Source organism: Bidens hawaiensis, unplaced genomic scaffold, assembly GCF_021521415.1.
Source record: "Bidens hawaiensis isolate Kalapana, Puna unplaced genomic scaffold, B.hawaiensis_p1.1 tig00025880_1, whole genome shotgun sequence".
NCBI lineage: Eukaryota > Viridiplantae > Streptophyta > Magnoliopsida > Asterales > Asteraceae > Bidens > Bidens hawaiensis.
This window is the reverse complement of record NW_027494158.1, coordinates 224,145-247,404: the sequence shown is the minus strand read 5'-3', so window position 1 is coordinate 247,404 and position 23,260 is coordinate 224,145. Positions and strand designations below refer to the sequence as shown.

Below are 23,260 nucleotides of genomic sequence, written 5' to 3'. Positions count from 1 at the left end.
AGATGCCAAAAATAAAATAGCTAAACTAACCACCGAGTTAGAAGCATCTAGACTGGAGATGGTCAACTTGACAAATAAATTCGAAAATGCTGAATTCAATTTTAGAAAATTTGATGTCTTTAGTGTTGTTGTTGAGTCGATGATAGAGAAGCAGTTAAAATGGAAAGAACATAAAGGTGTAGGTCTAGGCTATAACATGGTACCAGCCCCGTAAAATAATAACTACTCAAGTCTTCCCCTTACCAAGGAAGAGGAAGAAAAGGAGAAATGTATGTAGTAGGGTAAGCCAACTGCAACTGGTAAGGTTGATACAGATTCCGCAACTGAATCAACCTCAAGGGTGAACGATTCTAATGTGTCTAGTTCGTGTGCAGATGAAGTCATAATTGAGGACTGGATTGAGGAAGATGATGAAGTCTTTTTGAATTTGCCTGTTTTGAATAACAATGCCACTAATGTGTGTGTGGGCTCTGTTTTCAAGAGCAAAAAAAATCGTTTGGTTTCTTTTTCTAGAACTTCAGAAGGCAGTGATCTGTCCTTAAATAAAAGTGGTGAAATTAAAAACAAAAATAAACATTTGTCACCAAAATTTGGGAAGGAAAAAGGGTCTTGTGATGTTAAATGTGAAGTTCTTAATGATAAATCCAGAAATGGAAAAACAAGCTCACACAACAGAGCGAGACCAGGAATCGGCCACAATGATTTTTATGTTAAGAAACAAACTTGTTTCAACTGTGCATTCCCGGTCACATTGCTAGAAATTGCTCTCGTCTCCCGTACATTCCATATTATAAAAGCAATCAGAGAACCATGTCTCATAATGCTTACAAAAGTTTCCATTCAAATAATTCAAGGCATTATGAGACAAGGGACTCTGAAGGTAATGGGAGAAGAGTCAAGGCTGACAGGTCAAGCCTTCATCAGACCAAACCCATTGTGACCCAGAAGCGGAAAGAAAACACGGTCTCGGTTCCTAGACCAAAATGGGTGTATGAGCCGAGAAAATCAAACAGGGTAAAGTCAAATGTGTCTTCTATCCGCAAACCAGAGACCAAGTCAACCACCCGCATAAATCAAAAAGTTTTAAAGCCAAAACAAATATGGTTGCCAAAGTCCCCGGTAATAAAGTCCGTATCATCACACAACTCCATGTTTGATAACAATTAGGACTGTTCAAAGGGTAAGACCCTACCCTTTTACCTAATACCCTACCCGGACCTTTACCCTTTTAGGAAGAAAAATGGACCCGAGACCCTACCCTCTAAACAATAAAAGGGTTGGGTATAAATAAGGGTTTCAAGGGTCCAACCCTTTACCCTTTAAAGCAGTAACCGCAGCTCATCTTCTGCATTTACTAGTTGCATATATCATATATGACTTTAATATATAAATCCTAGAACCATTATACCTTCATTTAATAACACAGTAAATTCTAACTTCGAAAGTTTATCAACCATTTGAACCGATGCAAATAATATTCACATTCACAAATTTCATGTAGAGAACAATTCAGTGATTTTCAAATATACATTATATGTTACCAATCAGTAGTATGGCCTTTTATTTTTAGTAGTTGGAAAATTTATGATGAATCATAAATAAAATATAAACCTCTCATACATTTCAGATTAATCACGAATCTGATGTATATAGAAACTAGTAAACGGGTAAAAGGTCTGAAAAAGGGTCGGACCCTTGAAACCCTTTTACCCTTTAAGGAGAAATTTAAATACCCTTTACCCGACCCTTATTATATATTCGGGTCTAATTAAGGGTTTTACGAGTCGGGTAGTCGGGTAAAAGGGTTTCAAGGGTCTGACCCTTATCTTGCTCACCCCTAATAACAATGATGATATGACATGGCAGCCCATAACACGTCTAACTAATTCAAGCTTACCCAGAATTATTATGGACTGGGTACCCAAAACTAACTGATCTCGCACTTTGTGCAGGAACAGCTATGGAAGAATATTATCAAACCATGGTTTGTTGATAGTGGCTGTTCCAGGCACATGACAGGAGACATATCTCAGCTGAGTGACATTCAAATCTTTAATGGCGGATATGTTTCTTTTGCGGGAGGGGAAAGGGAAAGAGTACTCAAAAGGGTACCATGAGTAATGGTGTTCTGAAGTTCTAAAACGTTAACTATGTTCCAGAGTTAAAGCACAGTCTGCTCAGTGTGTCGCAGATTTGTGATAAGGGATTTTCCACTCATTTCATCAACAAGGAATGCTTAATTCTAAAGCCTGGTATTGTCATACCAGAGGAGTGGATACTGGTCAGATCTCAGAGGAAAGATAATGCCTACTTGATTGATATAAACAACAACATTCCTGAAGAAATTACATGCCTATTCTCTAAAGTGTCGGAACATAATGCCATGTTGTGGCATCGTCGTCTTGGCCATGCAAATGTGAAAAACCTGAACCGTCTTGCGAAGAACAACATTGTGCGAGGGTTACCTATTAAAGACTTCGTGACTATAGAGAAGTTTGTGGCTTGCACGTTAGGAAAGCATCATCGGAAATCACACAAGCCAAAACCGATAAACTCCATTTCCAGTGTCTTTCAGTTGCTTCACATGGATATGTTCGGTCCAGTTCATCTATCCTGTAGTAATCATTGTCTGGTCATTACCGATGACTATTCCTGCTTCACTTGGGTATTTTTCTTATCAAATAAGGGTGAGACAGCTGACTTGATCAAGAAGTTCGTTGTGCTTATGGAAAATCAATTAAACTTAAAGCTCAAGGGAATTCGCTTGACAATGGCACGGAATTCAAGAATTCCACACTGAACTATTTTTGTGCCGAAAAGGGAATTCTTCGTTAGTACAGTTCTGCTCGCACTCCTCAGCAAAATGGTGTCGCTGAAAGACGAAATTGCACTCTGATCGAAGCAGCTAGAACAATGTTGTGTGACTCAAAGTTACCACTCTTCTTCTGGGCTGAAGCGATCAACACCGCCTGTTACGTGCAAAATCAGGTGTTGATCAACAAATCTCAAATGAAAACTCCCTATGAAATAGTTTATGGTCACAAGCCCACCGTCGCACGCTTTCGAGCTTTTGGGTGTCCGTGTACTTTCCTGAATCTTGAAACAGCTCCAAAATTCGAAGCCAAGGCTGATGATTGTTACTTTGTTGGGTATGCCAGTAGGACCGCCTATAGAGTTTACAACAAGGCATCTAAACAAATTGTCGAGTCGTATGATGTTCGTTGGTTAAAAGAAAATGTAACAGATGCCCGCGTGGGGCCTGATTGATTATTTGACTACAACAAGCTCTTCAAGCCATTCAATTTGTTTCCGGTGACTGATTTAGATGACTCAAGAGAAGGAAATACTACTGTGATCGATGATGAACAGGATTCTTTCTCCAATGTTCAAGAGTTCCTATGTTGAGTGTGGAACCGTATGAACCCTCGGAAACCACTCAGTCGTCATCAGAAAACTTAGAAGAAAACGTGATTGATACTATGTCGCCACAAGAATCCTCTACTGAAGAGACCTTACCGGTTGAGGGGGAAAGTGCCATTCGACAGATTTTTGGTAGCACTCTATTCCCCGATGTCATTCCAAATGAGTACATCGCCAGTACTACGTACTCACACAGCACCACTGCATCGGGATGGAGAAACCCTCTCACTAAGGCTTTAGAATAACCAACTAATTTTCCAGCAGACTGCTCTATTCCTGATCATTCTGTTCCCTCAAGAATCCAACGGGATCACCCAATTGACAGTATCATTGGTCCTCTTGAGGCTGGCGTCACATCCAAAAGTCAGACTGGAACAATAACAACTGCTTGTATTCTTGCTTCATTTCACAAATTGAGCCTAATTTGATCAACATGGCTCTACAAGAACCAAGATGGGTTGAAGCCTTGCACGAGAACTCAATCAGTTTGAAAAACTGGAGGTATGGAAGTTGGTCGAACTACCTCAAGGAAAGAATTCACTCGAAACCAGATGGGTCTATCAAAACAAATAGGATGACACTGGGGTTATTGTTAGAAATAAAGCAAGGCTTGTGGTTCGTGGATTTAAGCAAATTAAGGGTCTGGATTATACTGAAGTGTATGCTCCGGTGGCTCGTCTTGAGGCCATTCGAATCTTTTTGGCATATGCTTTGTACATGGGCTTCACAGTTTATCAGATGGATGTCAAGACAACATTTTTATACGGGGAGGTCAAGGAAGAAATCTATGTGGATCAACCACCGGCTTTTGTGGATCCAATACGTCCGTCATATGTCTACAAGCTGGACAAGACTCTGTACGGTCTTCATCAGGCTCCTCGAGCCTGGTATGCAACATTGACAGCACATCTTCTGGAGCACGGGTATAAACGTGGAACCATCGATCAGACACTGTTCATAAAGATCATTGGATAGGATTTGATCCTGGTTCAGATTTATGTGGATGACATCATCTTCGGTTCTACGAGCACTGCTCTCTGTTCTGAGTTTGAGGAGGTGATGAAGAAAAGGTTTGAGATGAGCTCACTGGGGGAGATGACAATGTTTCTGGGTTTGCAGGTTCGTCAAAGCTCGACAAGCATTCTACTACATCAAGGGAAATACATGGAGGATATGTAGGCAAAGTTTGAGTTTCAGGACTCCAAAAGTGCGGCAAATCATATGGCCGAAATACCTCTTCTTTCTTCAGATCCTGATAGGAAACCCGTAAATCAAACATACTATCAATCGATGATCGAGTCCCTAATATATCTTACTGCCAGTCGCCCTGACATTATGTTCGCAGTGTGTCAGTGTGCTTGTTTCCAGGCTAATCCTAAACTTTCTCATCTAGTTGCTGTTAAACAAATTTTTAGATATCTGAAGGGGCAACCAAAGCTTAGTCTTTGGTATCCCAAGAATTTAGAATTTGATTTTTATGCTTTTTCTAACAACAATTATGGAGGTGATGACATTGACAGGAAATCGACATCTGCGGGGTGTCAATTTTTGGGGGATCGGCTTATTTCGTGGAAATGCAAGAAACAACAAACAGTGTCCACAAGTACTGCTAAAGCTGAATATGTTGCTGCTTCCGCCAGCTGGTCTCAGGTCATATGTATGCAACATCAATTGCTGGACTACGGTTTGGACTTTCTTGATACTCCTATTTTTTGTGATAATGACGCTACAATTGCCATTGTTAAAAACCCGGTCCAACACTCTAAAACCAAGCACATAGATATCAAAATTCATTTTATTCGTGACTGTTACGACCGGAAGCTAATTCATCTTTAACAGGTCCACACTGACAATAATGTGGCGGACCTATTTACGAAACCGGTCGGAACAGCCAGATTCAATGTGCTTGTGGGGTTTCTTAAGATGTTACGTATTGAAGACCGAGTATTTTTGAGGTTAAATTTGTACATAAATATTTTTTTAGGATAAGTTTGTACAAATTTAGGGGGAGAAAAACACAAAAATACAAGTGTGTGTGTGCGTGCTTAATTAAAAAAATGCTTTGTTTTGTTTCCTAAAATTACGTCGATTACTCAAGTTCAACGGACATATCTCATATGTTTGGTCCCGTAATCTACTTTTGAATCACGGGATAGCCATTAACCTTAGAACTAAAAATGACCGGGGCAACTGAACTTAAAAAAATTTTCTATTTTGATTCATTCACTGAATATTATTGTTGGGCTATATTTTGTGGTTTATGCTTGTATTTTTGGGCTTAGGTTAGGTGTATTAAGTAAACTGAGAATCTTATGGTTCTTGGTGGGCTTTGGGCTTTTGTTGGGCTGGTATGTTGGCTACCCTATTTATAGATATCTTGTATAGGGTTTAAGGTGGTTGACGTGTGTGATTTTGGCCGTCTAGTATCATAGATACATTAGACGAGTATTGAAAACATTGTGCTTAAGCACCCGACGTTAATCATAACGTGTGTTTTGAAGCAATCTTTTGACTTCTTTATACTTATTCTTGTATAATCTTGTGTTGGATTTCCGCACCAACATTAAGATTAGTTGATTATGTCGGTCACCAAGGTTTGAGGGACATATACTCCTATATGTTTGGTCCTATCGTCTACTTGTAGACACATGGGATAGCCATTTACCTGAAAACCTATGGAGATTGGGGTGATTGAATTTAAATTTTCTTTCAGTGTTATAATCTGGGAAGTGATATTACTATTCAGCAAATGCTTACTAGAAGCTTAAAAAATATTTTCAAATGAAAATTGATCCAACCTTTGAGAAATGATAGATAAATTGATTATGTGTGCCTAACATGTGAAGTTATTAAGCTAAAAAGGCTTTTGATTAGTCATTGATTTGTATGGTAGTTTTCCATGATAAGTAAAAGTTTAAAGTGATATAAACTAAATCTGCTAAACTTATTGTGGAGATTCATCTTGAAGATGTCTGCATGTCCCTAGATATATCTCTCCAAATGATAGGCAGAAAAGTAATTACTCAGTCATACACGAGCCCGCTAGTGTCTTGATCGCAAAAAAATAAAAATAAAAAATAAAAAAATTGTGCATTTATAAATGTAAACTACTTTAAAGTAATTTTATTTTAAAAAGCTTAAAGGGGTACCCGGGTACTACAGGGTGGGGCATACAAATAAGTCCTAAACACCCTGAATGTAAGGCAAGTAAGTCCGGATGGCATGTAAGTCCAACGTTCAACCTTAAAGCTTAAAATTTTTTGTTCATAAAGAAATTATTTTGATCAAGCATTAGGGGGTTGGACTCAAATTGGGGTGATCTGGGGAAAGCCAAATAAGCTTTGAGAAGAGAAGGGGGCGTTAGAGGTCCATAAGTGATGTCCATGTAAGTCTTATGCCTAATTGAACCTAAGCATATCACTGGCGCGATGGAAATCATGCTAAGTTCTAATTACCTGCCATCAACCTTTTCACTATGTCATAATAATGCTGAAAATGAATCATTGTGAAAGTATCCTAATCAATATGATCTCATGTTCGGATTTTTTCTTAGAAAGACCGTTTGTTTTTTTTAAACTACAGAAATTTGATCCCAAATATATGCAAATCTTCTGAAGGTTATTTACTTTATTTTATTTTATTTTCACTTTAATTTTTTTTACCTCATATTAAAACAAGTGTCTTCAAGAAATCGATTTTTGATCGGGGTTATTTTTCTGAATGAGTGGGTCCGTTTTTTTCTTTTGTTCAACTGGTGTTTTGGTTCTCGGGATGGTTAGTTTGGTCCAATGGATTTTCTAGTTCTCTGCCAGATCATATTGGCCCAGCGAATTCAGTCTTGTGAATTCTCGGCTTTCAGTAAATAGTTCTCGGCCAGGTGTTCTCGGTCAGTAAATGTTTTCGGCCAAGTTTGATGTGACCAGGTAGCTTAAAAGGCACTCATTACCACTTATTGATCATTCTTGAAACTCACAACTTCCATTATCTTCCAAAATCTTCTCTCATTACAACCATCAAATCCTTCATCGACTCCCCGCCATACATCCATTCTTGTCTCCTTTGTACTCTCAAGTAGATTTCTTGGAAGGTAAAGAAATCTTACATGATTGAAGGGTTTTCGGTGATCATTGGATTTACTTGATTCATTATTCGGAAGGTTTGTTTATTTTCTATTGAAGTTACTGATTATCGGTTTAGTTATTGATTGTAGTTACAGGTTTGGTCATCAATGTGATTGTTGGTGTGATGATTATGATGAATAGTGCTCTGAGTTTCTCGGCGATGGACTGACCAGATTCTTTTGATCAATCAGAGAGATCTTCGTTTTGAAGATGTTTTAAAGCATTCTCGGTCTTACCTTGACCGAGGACTTATTGGTTCTACCAAAGATACATCGTGTTTGACTTTTCTGAGTCAATCAAGCCTAACACTTGCTGTTGTTCATGATAACAGAGGTCATGTTCATCTACTTCTTTTAGGGAGTAGCATGACCTGTGCTGGATTACTATCCAGGTTTAATATTATCGGAATAAAGGCACTAAATAAGACACTCAACTTCCAAGTGTCTCTTTAAACGCCACAGTATATACACCGAAAGGTCTTGATGACAATATAGAGGCACGCCCAATGTCTACGGCTGAAACGTTTATAAGTAAGCAATAAACAAGGGGGAGAATGTTAGGCTGTATTTTTGGTTTATGCTTGTAGTTTTTGGTTTTGGGCTGTTTTGGGCTTCTACATGTAAACCGAGATCAAGGTGAGCTTTTAGTTGGTTTGGGCTTAGTTGGTAGAATATATATAGAATATATGTTAACGGTTTAGCGAGTTCGATCATTATTATTATTTCTATCCGTGTAAGTTGTTAAGGGCTTAAGCACCCAACGTGTAATATACGTGTGTTTTGAAGCTTCTTTATTGTGTTTGGTGTGTTCTTGGTTGTTTTCACAGAATCAACTTAGTGGTTAGTTTCCGCCTAACTGTTAAGTATATTGATATCACATTGGAAGATCCGTCAAGGGACTTACAAGTTAATAAATTAATAACTACTTTTAGCACATCAGTTATTGTAAAGATTGATTTAGACATGAAATAGGTTGTGTTTGATGGCTGGAAATTTTAATAATTTATTGCTTAAACACCTTACGTTGGTTAATTAATTTTGTATTGATTGATCGATGCTTGTTTGATTCTAGACTTTGTGTTTAGGGTTTGTTTGCGGTAGGTACAACTGTAGTGTTTTGTTGCATGAATTATTGGTTAAAGTACAGCGGTTAAACACCTTCTTAGACACCGAGAGGTGATAAGAAGTTAGGGTTATCTCATTACCTTTGCATGCTAGAATTAGAATTGCGCGAGAGCGACTAGTTGATCTATTTTGGTTTAAATTAAATTGTTCCTCTATCCTTGGTTGTATAGTATTCATTACCATTAGGGTCGAGTGTTAGTGAGACCGAGAGGTGAGTCAACTTTAGAACACGTTAACATTTGTTTTCCGGTTTGGTTGTTTTAGCTGATTAAGAGTAGTTAAGGTTTGTTGAGTGACACCGAGAGGTGATCCAGTGAGCCTGAGCGATCCTTAGTCATGTCATTTTTAGCAACCGGTGTCTTGATATCATCCAGTCCATTTGCTTGTTATACTTAAAATTTGATTCATGCCTATGTAGACGTTTTTCTCCATCCGAAGTCAACATAGTTAATTTTCATTAAGTTTTCTATTTTTGGTAACTTTTGTCAGTTAGTATAGTTAGTCCAGTTAAATTATTTTATAAAAAGAAAAACTAAAATCAAAAATCAATTAAATATTATTCTTGGGTAGGTCTTGTCTAGGGTTAGTGATCATTAGCGTTTATACGTGTCCTCATATTCGATACTCGGACTTCCTAGGTCAATACTACTTGCGATCGATACACTTGCCAGTTGTGTGTGGTCTTGTTAGGATTTTCGTTTTAAATTTAAAGCTTAGTTGTGAGGGTCATTCATTGTTATAGACATATCATCCGAAGCACACCAGCAGCTGACAAGATTGCTCATATTCTGGCCATGCAAGATAAATTCTTACAAGACAAGGGCAAGGGGATTGCTCTAGAAGCGAACCTGTTGATGTTCAGGCATTGCAACGCTGAGTCTTTGAGCTTGAACAAGACTCGGTAGTGAAGGACGAACGTATTAAAGAGCTTGAAGATAGCAACACTGACAAAGACTCAAAGATTTAAGAGCTTCAAGCTAGCATGGGTGGCCTTACTGCAATGTATTTAGACCTCAAACAAAAGCTTATTCAGAAGTTTGGAGAAGAATTTAAGAGTGGTGATGACAGTGATCCCGATATGCGCCCTGCTTTGAATATTAATACTTCTGTAGCAATGGAGAAATATATGGCCACTCCACCAAAGTCGGATGAGAATGAGTGGTTGATGAGGAAGATGCTGATCAGAAAAAACTCATATCAGAATGTTGTATCCTCTGATCATCTCGAGAAATTCGTTATGAAACTGAAAAAGAGCTTCTCTGATAAATATGTTGATCGTTCTGGGTTGTCTCGTGGGAATACGATGTGGATAAGGAGTATACTACAATGGTGGGATCAATCATCCGAACAGGGTTGTGGGCCAGTGCATACAAGGAAGCAGATGATGACACACTAGAGCATGAGTGATGATGAATCAATAAACCAAGGGGGAGAATGTTGGGCTATATTTTATCGTTTTTGCTTCTTGTTTGGGCTTGGTGATTGGGCTACACTATGTAAACCGAAATCAAGGGATTTCGGTGGGCTTTGTATGTACTTGGGCTTAGGTATTACATGTAACTATATACATGATGTATGTAGCTCATGCTAGGGTTGACCGTCATTGGTTGTGGGTTGGTTGTTCGTCTGAGTTGGTTGATCACCCATGTAAGTTTGTAAAGGGCTTAAGCACCCGACGTATCAATATACGTGTGTTTTTAAGTTTGTTCATCGTGTTTTATTGTTATTGTGTTGGTGTTCGGGAATCGGCTTATTGATTAGTTTCCACCTAATCGTTGAGTTATTTGATATCACACTGAAAGATCCTTTCTCGGGACTTACAAGTCGGGCATTGACTACTATGACTAGCATATACAAATGTGGGTGTTAGTTGACCATCACCATGTGAATCGGGCTTTGGCTACTAAGACGGCATATGATCATACTTTATGTGATTATGATGGACCTCTCCGAATGCGATAAAGTAAACAGTTAAGCAAATAACAATTAGCATTTAATTGATAGCACACAAGATTTACGTTTGCAAGTTGAATATCTATAATATAAAATTATGAGATAATACGCATACGCCCCCAAAGTCATTGAAAAATAGTAAAATATGAGGAGAATGATCTCTCACCTTATTATTTAGGTGAGTTTGTGATATAACAAGAATAAAATGTGATTAAACGAGTGAACCGTCCTTTAACGCACTGATTGATAAATCCAAAAAAACCTGAAACTTAGTGACAATAAACTATGATTAAAACCAAGAATATAGCTGCTGGAATCGATCCAAACGGATGTCTAGAACTCCTTTAATGAGATATTTAACGAATAAGCGAGCCGGTACTAACCAGAATCCGGACAGCGAATCAGAAATCGGGTTTTGGTCAGTACACTCAAAATATCGAGATAAAACTAAAATTCTTGTAGCCCAAATGCTAATTTTGACCAGAGGATAGAGATATCGGGTAGTCAAATATTTTGACTATTTTGACCTATAACGGGCCGGGGAGCAATTGACCGACAAAACCTCATCAATCAGTAAAATTGATTGAGTTTTTTTGTGAGCTAGATAAAAATAAATGTTTTTCATGAAGATAACTTACCCTAGAAGATAAAGGAGAGATGGGAAAAGACTAGTCAACGAGTCTTGAACACCAAAGTCAAACCGTAGATAAAAGAACTTGAACAATCTTTATGAAATTGATAAAGGATAAAGGGGATTTCATGGGATATGGGGAGGATGGATGGAAATCAGTAGTTTTTAGGGTTTAGAGATGTGTTTTGAAAAAGTATAATAGGTTATAACTTGTTTATGAAGTAATCCGCTCGATTAGGAAACGAATTAAGCTATTAATGAGAAAATCGGGTATCGTAACTAACAAAATTCGGCTTGGACAACAAGAAAATGAGTTTGGTCCTGCAATAATATTTCTTGGAGTTTATGTTTCGTTAATTTAATCGAAAAGAGGAAAGAATTGGCAAAATTAGTCAGTATACTTCCATAAACGCGATTTTTGTTCGTTTTAAGCGATTTTAGTGGTTTCTAAGGACTATCTAGCATGATTATGATTAAACCAAGTTAAATACCAATAAATACAAGATTTAAATAATTCGAAAGATCCGAATTACATTCCCAAATCGGTTTAAACATAAACGAATGCAAATACGAAAAATTCGAGATGTTACAATTTTGTTATTTGCGAATCACAAAATTTCACGGTCATCCACTCTATGCACATAAGTTTGACCAAACTACATTATCTAATAGATATAAATGACAAGTTATGTGCCGCTAAGCCACCACTGGACCACTTGGTGGCACCTAACTTATCCATAGTATTTTGTTTTTTTCTTTTGGTTTTTTTTTCCGTTTTGTATTGACGTGTGCGAATATATATATATAAAAATTTAAAGGAAAGTTTCACACAAATTGGGTTTAAAAATTGGGTTTTACCAACAACCAAACCACACACGAAAGGCAAGTGTACCTATCGTTTGTAGCAAAGTATCGGTAAGAACCGAGTGTCAATCCATGAACACGGCTAACTTTTGATACTAAAGCTTTGTAATTAATTAAACCAAACAAACAATCTAATTGGGTTTTTAAACTAACAAACTAACATATAACAATAACAAAGCAAGTAAAATATGACTAACAATCAATCCAAACAAGGCTACTTAGACTATGCATCCACTCAAACTTAGTGACAAAATAACAATGATAATGACAAACATCGTGTATTAAGCACCAATATCAAATTCCAATCAAGACAACCTAATACTAGCAACAAAACATCATGATGGGTTTTCAACAAGTTAATAACAATAGATTAGTAAGTTTGTCAAAACTACCTAATCTCATAATCAAAGAAAAGCTATCATGAAAACAACAAACTAACCACCTAAAATCAAGTAAAATAGACAACTTCAAGAACACTAGTTAAACACATGAGTCTTTTAAATTAGCAAAATATAAACTAAGGATTATGACCTTAATCTCTAGCAAACATCAACCAACTCAAAGAATCATGTTATCACCATACAATTTTCCAATATCAAGTGATAGGTTTCATGCTTGTTAAAATTCATAACCAAGTTAGTTTCCACTAGTCATTCCTAACTTAATGATATAAACAAAGTATGCATACACAAACTAAGTTCATAAACAAATGCTCAACACGTAGTTTTCCAACATATTATGGTTAAACATCTATCAAACTAACAAGACTAGGAATTAAAACAAGCATTCAACCATCAAACTCTATTCAAGAACATGTCATAAACTTGAAGAACACCAACTTGTCAAAATCATGCATAGATAAATATCACATAAGCAAAAGCTTCAACATAATCTAAGTAACAAGAGTATTTAGCCCATAAGGCTTAATACAACAACCAAAATCAAAGTAATCTTACAAAACATTTTCAAGAACAAAGGATTTCAAACTAAGATGAATGATGATTGCTACTTGAAAGGATGATCACACAAGATGGAAGCCTTGAATTCTCTCTAGCAAACACACAATAAATTTCCAGCAATTTCAGAGAATTCCCCTAAGGCTCCACACTTGAAATGGAGGTAATGGAGGTGTATTTATGCATTCTGGATGTCTGGCATGGACAGGTGCACGGGCATGCACGGTCTTGCCCTGATGTGGAAAGTCAACCCATTGCTTTAGTCTAACCAAAAAGTCATATTTCTCTATTCGGTCACGGGCGTGCACGGGCTGATTATTTTGACTTTTCTCAGCATTATATCATGCACTGGCACATTTCTAGGTTGACACGGTCAGGTGCACGGGTTGGCATGGGCGTGCACGTCTGGCAGATTGTTGCATTTTTCTTCCGAAACGCCCTCTTTTCATGTTTTCTTTAACGGGCGGGCGCCCGGACCTGCAAATTCACAATAACTCAAATAAGTACCAAAAATAAAGAATTTGCATGGTGTTCGGCATAAATATGAGGATAATTCGACGCAATAAGATGTACACTTTCTGTTACATCAAACATCCCCACACTTGAACTTGCTTGTCCTCAAGCAAATAAAACAAACTCCATAATAGCAATAATAACCCGCAAGCAATAATCATTTGAATCTTTAATAGATCAAGCAAGCATTGTATATATATCCAAACGAGCCTAATAAGAATTAAGACATAGTCTAGAGAACATCACAAGTTGTTATCACATTCCCACCTTGAAAACCTCACAATGTTCACTCATACACTCGGCTATATTTAGTAATCATGCGTGTAATGGTGCATGTTGAGAACACTCGATGCCAAGACAATGACTAAGCAAGGCATAGGCTTGTTTAAGGGTCAAATCAAACCGACAAATATATGGCATAAAACACGAGTACTTGAGGGTTGTAACTTGACTTAGGGTTAGGGTGAGGAATTTTTGGGAAAAGTGGCTAAACGGCTAGAAAATCCGGAACTAAATTAGCTATAAAACAAAATCTAACTAACGAAACCAAATGGTTTAAACGGGCCGACAGCTAACAAACCAAAAATTGCTCTTTGAAATCAAGTTTCACCTAATATGTGATGAACTAACTTCTTATTTTTTTTCTCTTCTTGTCTTATAAGGAGTTTTTTTTTTTTTTTTTTTTGCCAACTTATAAACTTTACATACAAACTTAGAAGATAGCATTGTGCTTTTCCAAGTGAACAAAATATAACATGAAATAAACACAAAAATAAACTAACTAACTTAGCCGAACCGGATTTCTAACCAAAAATGGGTGAAAATATAAAAGGCTATATGGCTAAGTGGTGATAAAAATAGGGTGAAATAGAAAAAACACGGGAAAAGGCTAAACATGGGCTACTAAGTAGATAATGTGTGTAAGGAAAATATAAGTGGAAAAATGGCTTGACAAAGGGTTTATCCTAAATTCCTCAATGGTTTATGCCATGTATACGTATATGGTTTTAAAATGCAATCCCAAAAAAAGTTCTACACTACAATAATCACCCGGCTCACTCAATTGCCCGCAAAAACATGAGCAAAAATAACTGACGAGGCAAACTCAAGGAAACAGGCGAAATGAGTAACTTTTGCAAGGTAAGAATGTGAATCTTTTGTTTGTCATGTTTAAAGGTATGTCTTTTTAAGGATTTTCGGCTTGAATGTCTTAAAGATTTGTGCTTTGACAAAACAATTAAATTTGAATTAAAATTGCTTAGTGGTTATTATTTGTTACAAAAAAATTTTAGGAGTTTTGCAAAAAATCTAAGTTTGGACAAACAAAGTTCATAAAATTCCCTCCCCACACTTGAATTGTGCAACGCCCTTGTTGCACAACAAAAAACTATAAAAGTAAATGCAAAAGAGAGAACAGAAAAATCCCCTGAAAAATCGCGAGGCTACCAGACGAGAGACCTGGAAGGGGTCAAAAAAGACCCGGCAACGCCAACTGCGCAAATAAACATCCACAACATCCACCAGCAAGGATAAAGCGATACAAAACAAACCACGCGAAACAACATAATACACAAACACAATCCGTACCATCAACCCAAATGACATCCATAAAAAAAACAAAGTCATCAAACAACAGTTTACACAAATCAAGCATAAATAAAATCAAAAAAGTCTAACACGAAGATCACTGAAATAACATGCTAATTACCCTCCGGATTATCAAATGCTGAACCAGACGACTCCGGGTCCCGGTTCACGAACCGGTCGGAGCCATACGGATCCACCATGGTAAAGGGGTCGCGAATAACAAACTAGCCTGGCTACACTAGGGGGCTCGGAGGGTGGTCAAAGAACGGTCCAGAGGAAGGACCAGGAGGGGAGAACTGCACTAGGGGGCTCGGAGGGTGGTCAAAGAACGGTCGAAGGGGGGCGGCTGCATGCCCGAAGGGTGACTCGATGAAACGCCGTAGGACCATGAAGGTGCATCGGGAACCGTTGTGTAGCATGGGCCTGACCGTATGCGTACATCCACTCGAAGCCTCGCGTGTGTAATCGCCGGTATAGTCAATCAAGCCCTGCTGATCGATCTGCTCGGCCCGGATCTGCTCCTGAATGACCCAAAACTACTCCTGATTGAGGCTGAACTAATCAAACCTCTCCCATAAACACTCGTAGTCAAGCGGCTCCGGGTCCTCGGCCAGTGGTGGCTGGTCCGACATGTGCTTGTAGTGGATCCCAAACGCGACCCCGCCTATCAATCAGTCAAGACTAGTTCCTGACTTGCCTCACGATCCTCATCGAACGCAGCTGATCAATACCCACTACAAGTCCCTCACCCATCAGTGTCATTCAGCGCGCAACCGGCATATCCATCACTCCTATCTGGTGGGCCAGCTCAGTGATGAGCATACCCGCGCAGATAGAGCTCCCCAGAGTCGAACGACCAGCCCACTTGAGACACTCTGCCACACTATACCCTAGGTTACAATCGTGATCATCGATGATACAGTAAAAATGAAAAAGGTCTCGGGTCACGACGTTACCTACGCTATCACCGTGCCCTCCTATGCAGTATAATATGTAGTGGTGTAGGAGGCGGTGAAGCAGGTCTAGTAGGAGGGTAGCCTTCGAGGACCGACCGTCGTGCTGCCAGCCAGTAACCTGTCTCCAGAATGCATGCCTAACCTCAGAACTCGGGAAATCCCGTAAACCATCAAATAGCTCTGTCTCAATCTCCTCATCCGTATACAACCCAGAGTGCTGGCGAGGGTGGCGAGGGACCAGTTATACCACTTACCCCTAGCCTCAAACGAACCCCGCAGCTTCTGTCGGGTGGGTCGCGAATCAACGGATACATGAAAAAGGAAGCTAGAAACTCGAGGGTGATCTCGAGGTAGACTGGCCGGTGGATGGCGAAAAGACGCCGCCACGGCTCCGTGAGTAAAGCCTGGAAACGCTCGCGCTGATTGATGTGCGCGAGGGTTTCATAGCAAGGAACACGGCCCAAAGTGAACTTGTCTCTTCTGGGCCACAACTCACCGACCTTGCGATGAGCATCGCGGCTCTTGCCGCTGCTGCCGGTGAACTGAAGAAACGTGTGACCGCGACCTGTCGACATCTGACAAAAAGGAGAACAATCAACACAACAACTAAATGAAAAACAGGTCGATTGACTATTTGGCATAGCCATGCTGGAAACAGTGCAAGGCAGTGCGGACCGACAGGACCATGCAGGGGCTTCAGAAAACAATCGACCAAAATCAACGTAATCAAGCCCAAAATAGTCAAATGCAACCCTACAACTAACCAATACAACAAGAAATTGGGGAAAATCCGACCCAAAAGTGATAGGATTGAAAAAGCCCCAAATTCCTTAAGAACAAACCCCAAAATCTATAAAAACAAGGAAAAGGAAGATGGAAAGGAAGATTAAACATACCTTTGGTGTGAAAATCCGGTAAAGAACAAGAGATTCGTGGGTTAGGGGGTCGGAATCGGCTGTTTGGGGGAGTGAATGGATGAGAATGGTGGTAGGTATGCACAAGATAAGTTTAAAAACCCGTCTACACGGTTTCCAAGGTGGTTCGCACGGTCGTGCGGGCCAGTGCAGTTGACCGTGCAAGGTCGATTTGACCTACCAGTTCTCATTCTGCCAATTTGGTAGCATTCCACTCAATTCCAAATAAAAATGGTTCCCGATTCTGACCATTATGAGCCCTAACCCATAATCTCTAGCTCAAAGAACGAAACCGGAAAGAAACAAAGGTAGCTTAACTCTTCGAAAACAAACACGCAAAAATCTACAAAGTTCCTAAACATGTAAAATTTTAACGGAGTCGATAGCTAGAATCATATTCCCCACACTTAAGTCATGGGGTGGAGGTCAACAACCTCCAACACAGTCTCGACCGGCTCACCCAAATAGTGTTTCAAAAGGTGACCGTTCACCTTGAAGATGCGTCCATCCTCATGGCCAATCTCAACGGTACCGTACTCGAACACTTGTCTCACACTAAAGGGGCCGGACCATCGGGATTTCAACTTCCCGGGGAATAAACGAATGCGAGAATTGTAAAGCAAAACACGATCGCTCGCTTGGAATTGTTTGTGGTCCTTCAACAGGGCGTCATGAAGCTTCTGGATCCTCTCCTTGTAAATCCGTGAATTCTCATAAGCTTGGCCTCTCAACTCCTCAAGCTTATGCAACTGACCCATCCTGTTTTTACCCGCGCATGCAAGATCAAGATTCGCACCTTTCAATGCCCAATATGCCTTATGCTCGAGCTCAACAGGGAGATGATACCCTTTCCTGTACACCAATTAGAACGGTGTCGTACCAATCGGTGTCTTGTAGGCTATACAGAAAGCCCACAGTGCGTCATCTAATTTTTCGGACCAATCTTTACGGTTCTGACTAACTGTCTTCTCCAAAATCCTCTTGATGCCCCGATTCGTGACCTCAACCTGCCCACTAGTCTGCAGGTGATATGGTGTAGAGAAGCGATGATGGACACCATACCGGGAAAATTCTTTTTCCAACTGGGCATTACAAAAATGTGTCCCTCGGTCACTAATCAGTGCTTTGGGGGCACCAAAGCGGGAGAACAACTTCTTCAAGAATTTCACCACCAACCTAGCATCATTTGTGGGCAAGGCTTGCGCCTCGGCCCATTTCGAAATGTAATCAACGGCTACTAGGATGTAACGAAGGCTAAAAGAAGTCGGGAAAGGTCCCACGAAGTTGATGCCCAAGACATCAAAAACCTCGCAGACCTGAATCGGTCACTGGGGCATCTCATCTCGTGATGAGATGTTGCTCACCCTCTGGCAAGCATCACAAGACTGCACCATGTCATGAGCATCACGGAAGATGGTTGGCCAGAAGAAACTGCGGTCAAAGACCTTCTTCGCCATGGATGTGGCTCCATGGTATCCTCCGGTCGGGCCCTCGTGGCAGTGTTTCAAGATCTTTCGAACCTCATCACCATACACACACCTACGAACGAGTTGATCGGCACCAACACGACACAAGTAAGGATCCTCCCAAAAATAATGCTTAACATCAGAAAAGAATTTCTTCTTATTCTGGTGAGTAAGACCCTTAAGCACGATCCCACTATCAAGAAAATTCTCAATATCAGCGAACCAAGGGTGATCCTCATCCCGTGCCTCGATATGCATAAGGAACTCGTGGGGGAAATTGTCATTTATGTGAACCCCCACTTGTTCCGATGAAGCTGAGCACTCAAGACGGGAGAGATGGTCGGCCGCAACATTTTCAGCACCCTTTTTGTCACGAATCTCAATGTCAAACTCCTGCAGCAGTAAAATCCAACGAATAAGTCTCGGCTTCGCATCTTGTTTGCTGAAAAGATAGCGAAGGCCTGAATGATCCGTGAACACAATGGTCTTAGAAAGGACAAGATAAGACCGAAATTTATCGAATGCGAAGACAACAGCAAGGAGCTCCTTTTCAGTGGTCGTGTAGTGCTCCTGCACATCATTCAGTGTCCTACTCGCATAATAAATCGGGTGAAAGTGCTTATCCCGCCTTTCACCTAAGACCGCCCCGACTGCAAAGTCACTCGCATCACAGATCAACTCGAAAGGTAAGGACCAGTCGGGGGCAACCATGATAGGGGCATTCACCAATTTCTCCTTCAAGAACCCGAACGCCCGAAGACATTCGGAGGAGAAAACAAATGGGGCATCTTTCTCAAGGAGTTTCGTTATCGGGCGGCCGATTTGGGAAAAGTCCTTTATGAATCGCCGATTGAATCCCATGTGACCAAGAAAACTCCTAATAGACTTCACCGAATTGGGAGGTGGAAACTTCGAAATGGTATCAATTTTGGCTCGATCAACCTCAAGCCCAGCCTGTGAAATCTTATGCCCTAACACAATGCCCTCCTCACCATGAAGTGGCATTTCTCCCAATTAAGAACAAGGTTGGCCTTCTCACAACGGGCAACATTCTCTCTAAATTTCTCAAACAACGATCAAAAGAACTCCCGAAAACAGAAAAATCATCCATGAAAACCTCCATGGAGTCCTCGATCATATCATGAAAAATCGCCACCATACATCTCTGAAACATGGCTGGGGCATTACACAGTCCAAAGGGCATCCGCCGGTAGGCGAATGTGCCATAGGGACATGTGAATGTCGTCTTCTCCTGATCCTCATGAGAGATGGGGATCTGAAAGTATATTGAGAAACCGTCAAGAAAGCAATAGTACATCTTTCCCGACAGTTGCTCCAACATCTGGTCAATGAAGGGGAGTGGAAAATGGTCTTTCCTCGTGGCATCGTTGAGTTTGCGGTAGTTAATGCAAACTCTCCATCCCGTGACGGTACGCGTAGGAATCAACTCGTTTTTCTCATTCACAACAACCGTCACACCGCCCTTTTTTGGGACGACCTACACCAGGCTCACCCATGGGGAATCAGAGATTGGATAAATCAATCCAGCATCGAGAAGCTTGATGACCTCTTTCTTCACAACGTCTTGCATATTAGGGTTGAGACGCCGTTGGTGCTGCACCGCGGGTTTGTACTCCTCCTCCATCAAGATCTTATGGGTACAAAAGGATGGACTGATCCCTTTTATATCCATGATCTTCCAGGCGATCGCATGCTTATGCCTCTTCAGAACCGTGAGCAACTTCACCTTCTCCTCACTCGACAAACTAGCATAAATGATAACAGGCAAGTGGGACCCATCCTCCAAAAAGACCTACTCCAAATGGGACGGGAGTTCCTTTAGCTCGATAGATGGTGGGTCCACAACAGAAGGTTTTGCCTTAGGCTCGGCAACGCGATCAACATCCTCAATCCTCTCTAAACACTCAGGAGGCTCGTGGTCCACACCACAGACTAACTCCTCAATCAGAGGCCCACTGACCAAGTCAGAAACCTCTCTAAAACACAACTGAGTATCCAAAGAGTACTCCTCACACGTGTCCTGTATGTGCTCACAAACGCAAGAATCGTTGGTGTCAATGTAGAGCACGTCATCATGATCATGTGGGTGGCGCATGGATCTCCTAATATCGAAGGTCACCTCCTCGTCTCCAACTCTAAGAGTGATTCTGCCGGTGCAGACATCGATGAGAGCTCTAGCAGTGGCTAGGAAAGGATGACGTAAGATGAATGGTACATTTTTATCCTCATCCATGTCCAAAATCACAAAGTCAACAGGAAACACAAATTTGTCGATTTTCACAAGCATATTCTCAACTATACCTCTCGGGTATTTCACCAAGCGGTCGGCAAGCTAGATGCTCATGCGAGTAGGCTTAGGCTCACCCAGGTCTAGCTTTGCAAAAACAGAATAAGGCATCAAGTTAATGCTAGCACCTAGGTCGGCTAAAGCGTTACTATCCGACAAACTACCGATCAAACATGGAATGGTAAACCTGCCCGGATCGGTCATTTTTTTGGGCAGTTTATTCTGAAGAACCGCTGAACACTCCTCATTCAAAGTCACACAAGAAAGCTCCTCTAATTTCTTCTTGTTCGAGAGGACCTCTTTCAGAAACTTAGCATACTTAGGCATTTCTTTCAATGCATCGAGAAAAGGAAGATTAATGTGAAGCTGCTTAAAAAGCTCTAAGAATTTCCCGTACTGTTCTTCCATCTTCTGCTTCTTCAAACGGCATGGGTATGGAATGGGAGAAACATAAGTCCTGACTGGCTCACTGGTTTGTGCGGTACTTTCAGGGGTTACCCTCGGGTGCACCTTACCAGGAGTCTCAGTCTCGATCTCATCGGCAATCGGTTTTGGTGTGGAAACCGATGCATCAATAGGAATGGTGGATCTACCACTCCTCAGGGTAATTGCCTTAGCCTCGGCATTCGGATTAATCTCAGTGTTACTCGGAAGGCTACCCTGTGGTCTCGCAGAGAGGAGCTGAGCGATCTGTCCAACCTGATTCTCGATGGTCTGAATGGACGCTTTCTGATTCCTTAACTCGAGATTGTGTCTCTGGAGAGTCTCATCAATCTTCAGGTTTCTCTATTCAGCCAGTTTGTTTGAGGTCTCGGTTTTAGCCTAAAGCTGAGTCAAAAGATTTTCAACACTAGACTAACCACTACTACTGGAACCTTGAAATTGAGGCTTTTGCTGGTAAGACTAGTTCTAGGGTTGATTATGGTAATTTGGATTTCAGTCAAACCCCGGTGGCTTTTGATTCTGATTTTGACTGCCACCACCATCTTTCCAGCTGAAATTTGGGTGGTTTCTCCATCCCAGGTTATGGGAGTTACTATAGGCATTGTTTTGGCGGCCCACAAAGTCAACATCCTCCACCACCATGGCCTGCTGGCACTGACTGGGCTGGTGTTTCCCGTCACACACCCCACAATGAGAGCTAGACTTAGCCAGATCGGATTGCATCTGGTCAAATCTTTTGGTCAAGGCTTCCAACTGAGCAGAAGCAAGGGTATTAGAATCGACATGAAGAACACCCTTAGTGGAAGGAATACTACGAGGCGGATTATATGCAAAACTCTTCTTAGCAGCTCGCTCCAAGACATCCAACACCTCATTAGGAGTACACCTACCGAAATCTCCTCCCGCAACCTAATCAACGGCCTGCTTCTGTACTCCGGATAAAGCATCAAAGAACGTACGACACTGAAGACCGCGACTCAAACCGTGATGAGGGCATTTTCTTAACAAGCCCTTAAACCTCTCCCATGCAGCATGCAGTGACTCATCATCTTCCACACGGAAACTAGTGATTTTTGACCGATATCTTGCAGTTTTATCAGGTGGAAAGTACTGAAGAAGAAACTGATCAACCAATTTATCCCAAGTGGTGATGGAACCGGAAGGGAGTACCTCTAACCACTCCAAGGCAGCCCTACGAAGTGAGAACGGAAAAAGTCGGAGACTCAGGGCATCGTCCGTACACCCCTGAATTTTGAATGTCGCACATAATTGAAGGAAATGCGCAACATGAGAATGAGGTCCTTGTTCGAGAGGCCATGGAAAGAAACGGAATTTTCGACCATATGAATAATACTCGACTTGATCTCGTAACTCACGGGTAATCTCGGGCTCCCTAACACCGCTGCCATAGCCATTGAGAGACGGCTTGGCGAAGTCGTCCATGTGACCTTGATTGTTCGGGTCCGCCATTTCTTCAACCTCAGGATTCGCGTCGTCCTCCACAACTTTGTTTTCAATGACCTCGGCAATCTCGCGTGCTCTCCTCCTCAAAGCTTCTCGAAGATGTCGCTTGGGTTCAGAAAGGGGGGAAACAAGATCAGGACCGGGTGTGGTGTACATGCATCACCCGAAAGAAACGCGAAAGGGAAACAAACAAGACACGGAAAACTACCTAAAAATATAACTAATAAAATAAAATAAAACAAGATGAATAAAAATGAAATAGACTAAAATAACATAGAGCAAAAATATCAACAAGGAAAATCAATTACTCGTATCGTTTTAAAAAGTAAAACACCGTGTCCTCGGCAACGGCGCTAAAAACTTGACGTGTGCGAATATATATATATATATATATATATATATAAATTTAAAGGAAAGTTTCACACAAATCAGGTTTTAAAATTGGTTTTTACCAACAACCAAACCACACACGAAAGGCAAGTGTACCTATCGTTTGTAGCAAAGTATCGGTAAGAACCGAGTGTCAATCCATGGACACG

The 23,260-nt window shown here is 40.7% G+C and overlaps 1 protein-coding gene and 1 non-coding gene across 2 annotated transcripts; one reads left to right on the top strand and one right to left on the bottom strand.

Annotated features, from left to right (window-relative positions):
- Positions 1-20,858: 20,858 nt before the first annotated feature.
- On the bottom strand, positions 20,859-21,859 carry LOC143572485 (uncharacterized). Its single transcript, XM_077057641.1, has 2 exons — positions 21,674-21,859; positions 20,859-21,599 (listed from the first exon to the last, which is right to left on the bottom strand). Exons 1-2 carry the CDS (start codon positions 21,857-21,859, stop codon positions 20,859-20,861), a joined length of 927 nt encoding a protein of 308 aa, XP_076913756.1.
- A 377-nt stretch (positions 21,860-22,236) lies between these two features.
- Positions 22,237-22,342, top strand: LOC143572487 (small nucleolar RNA R71). Its single transcript, XR_013142266.1, has one exon. It is a non-coding gene; the product is annotated as a small nucleolar RNA R71 (small nucleolar RNA).
- Positions 22,343-23,260: the final 918 nt, after the last annotated feature.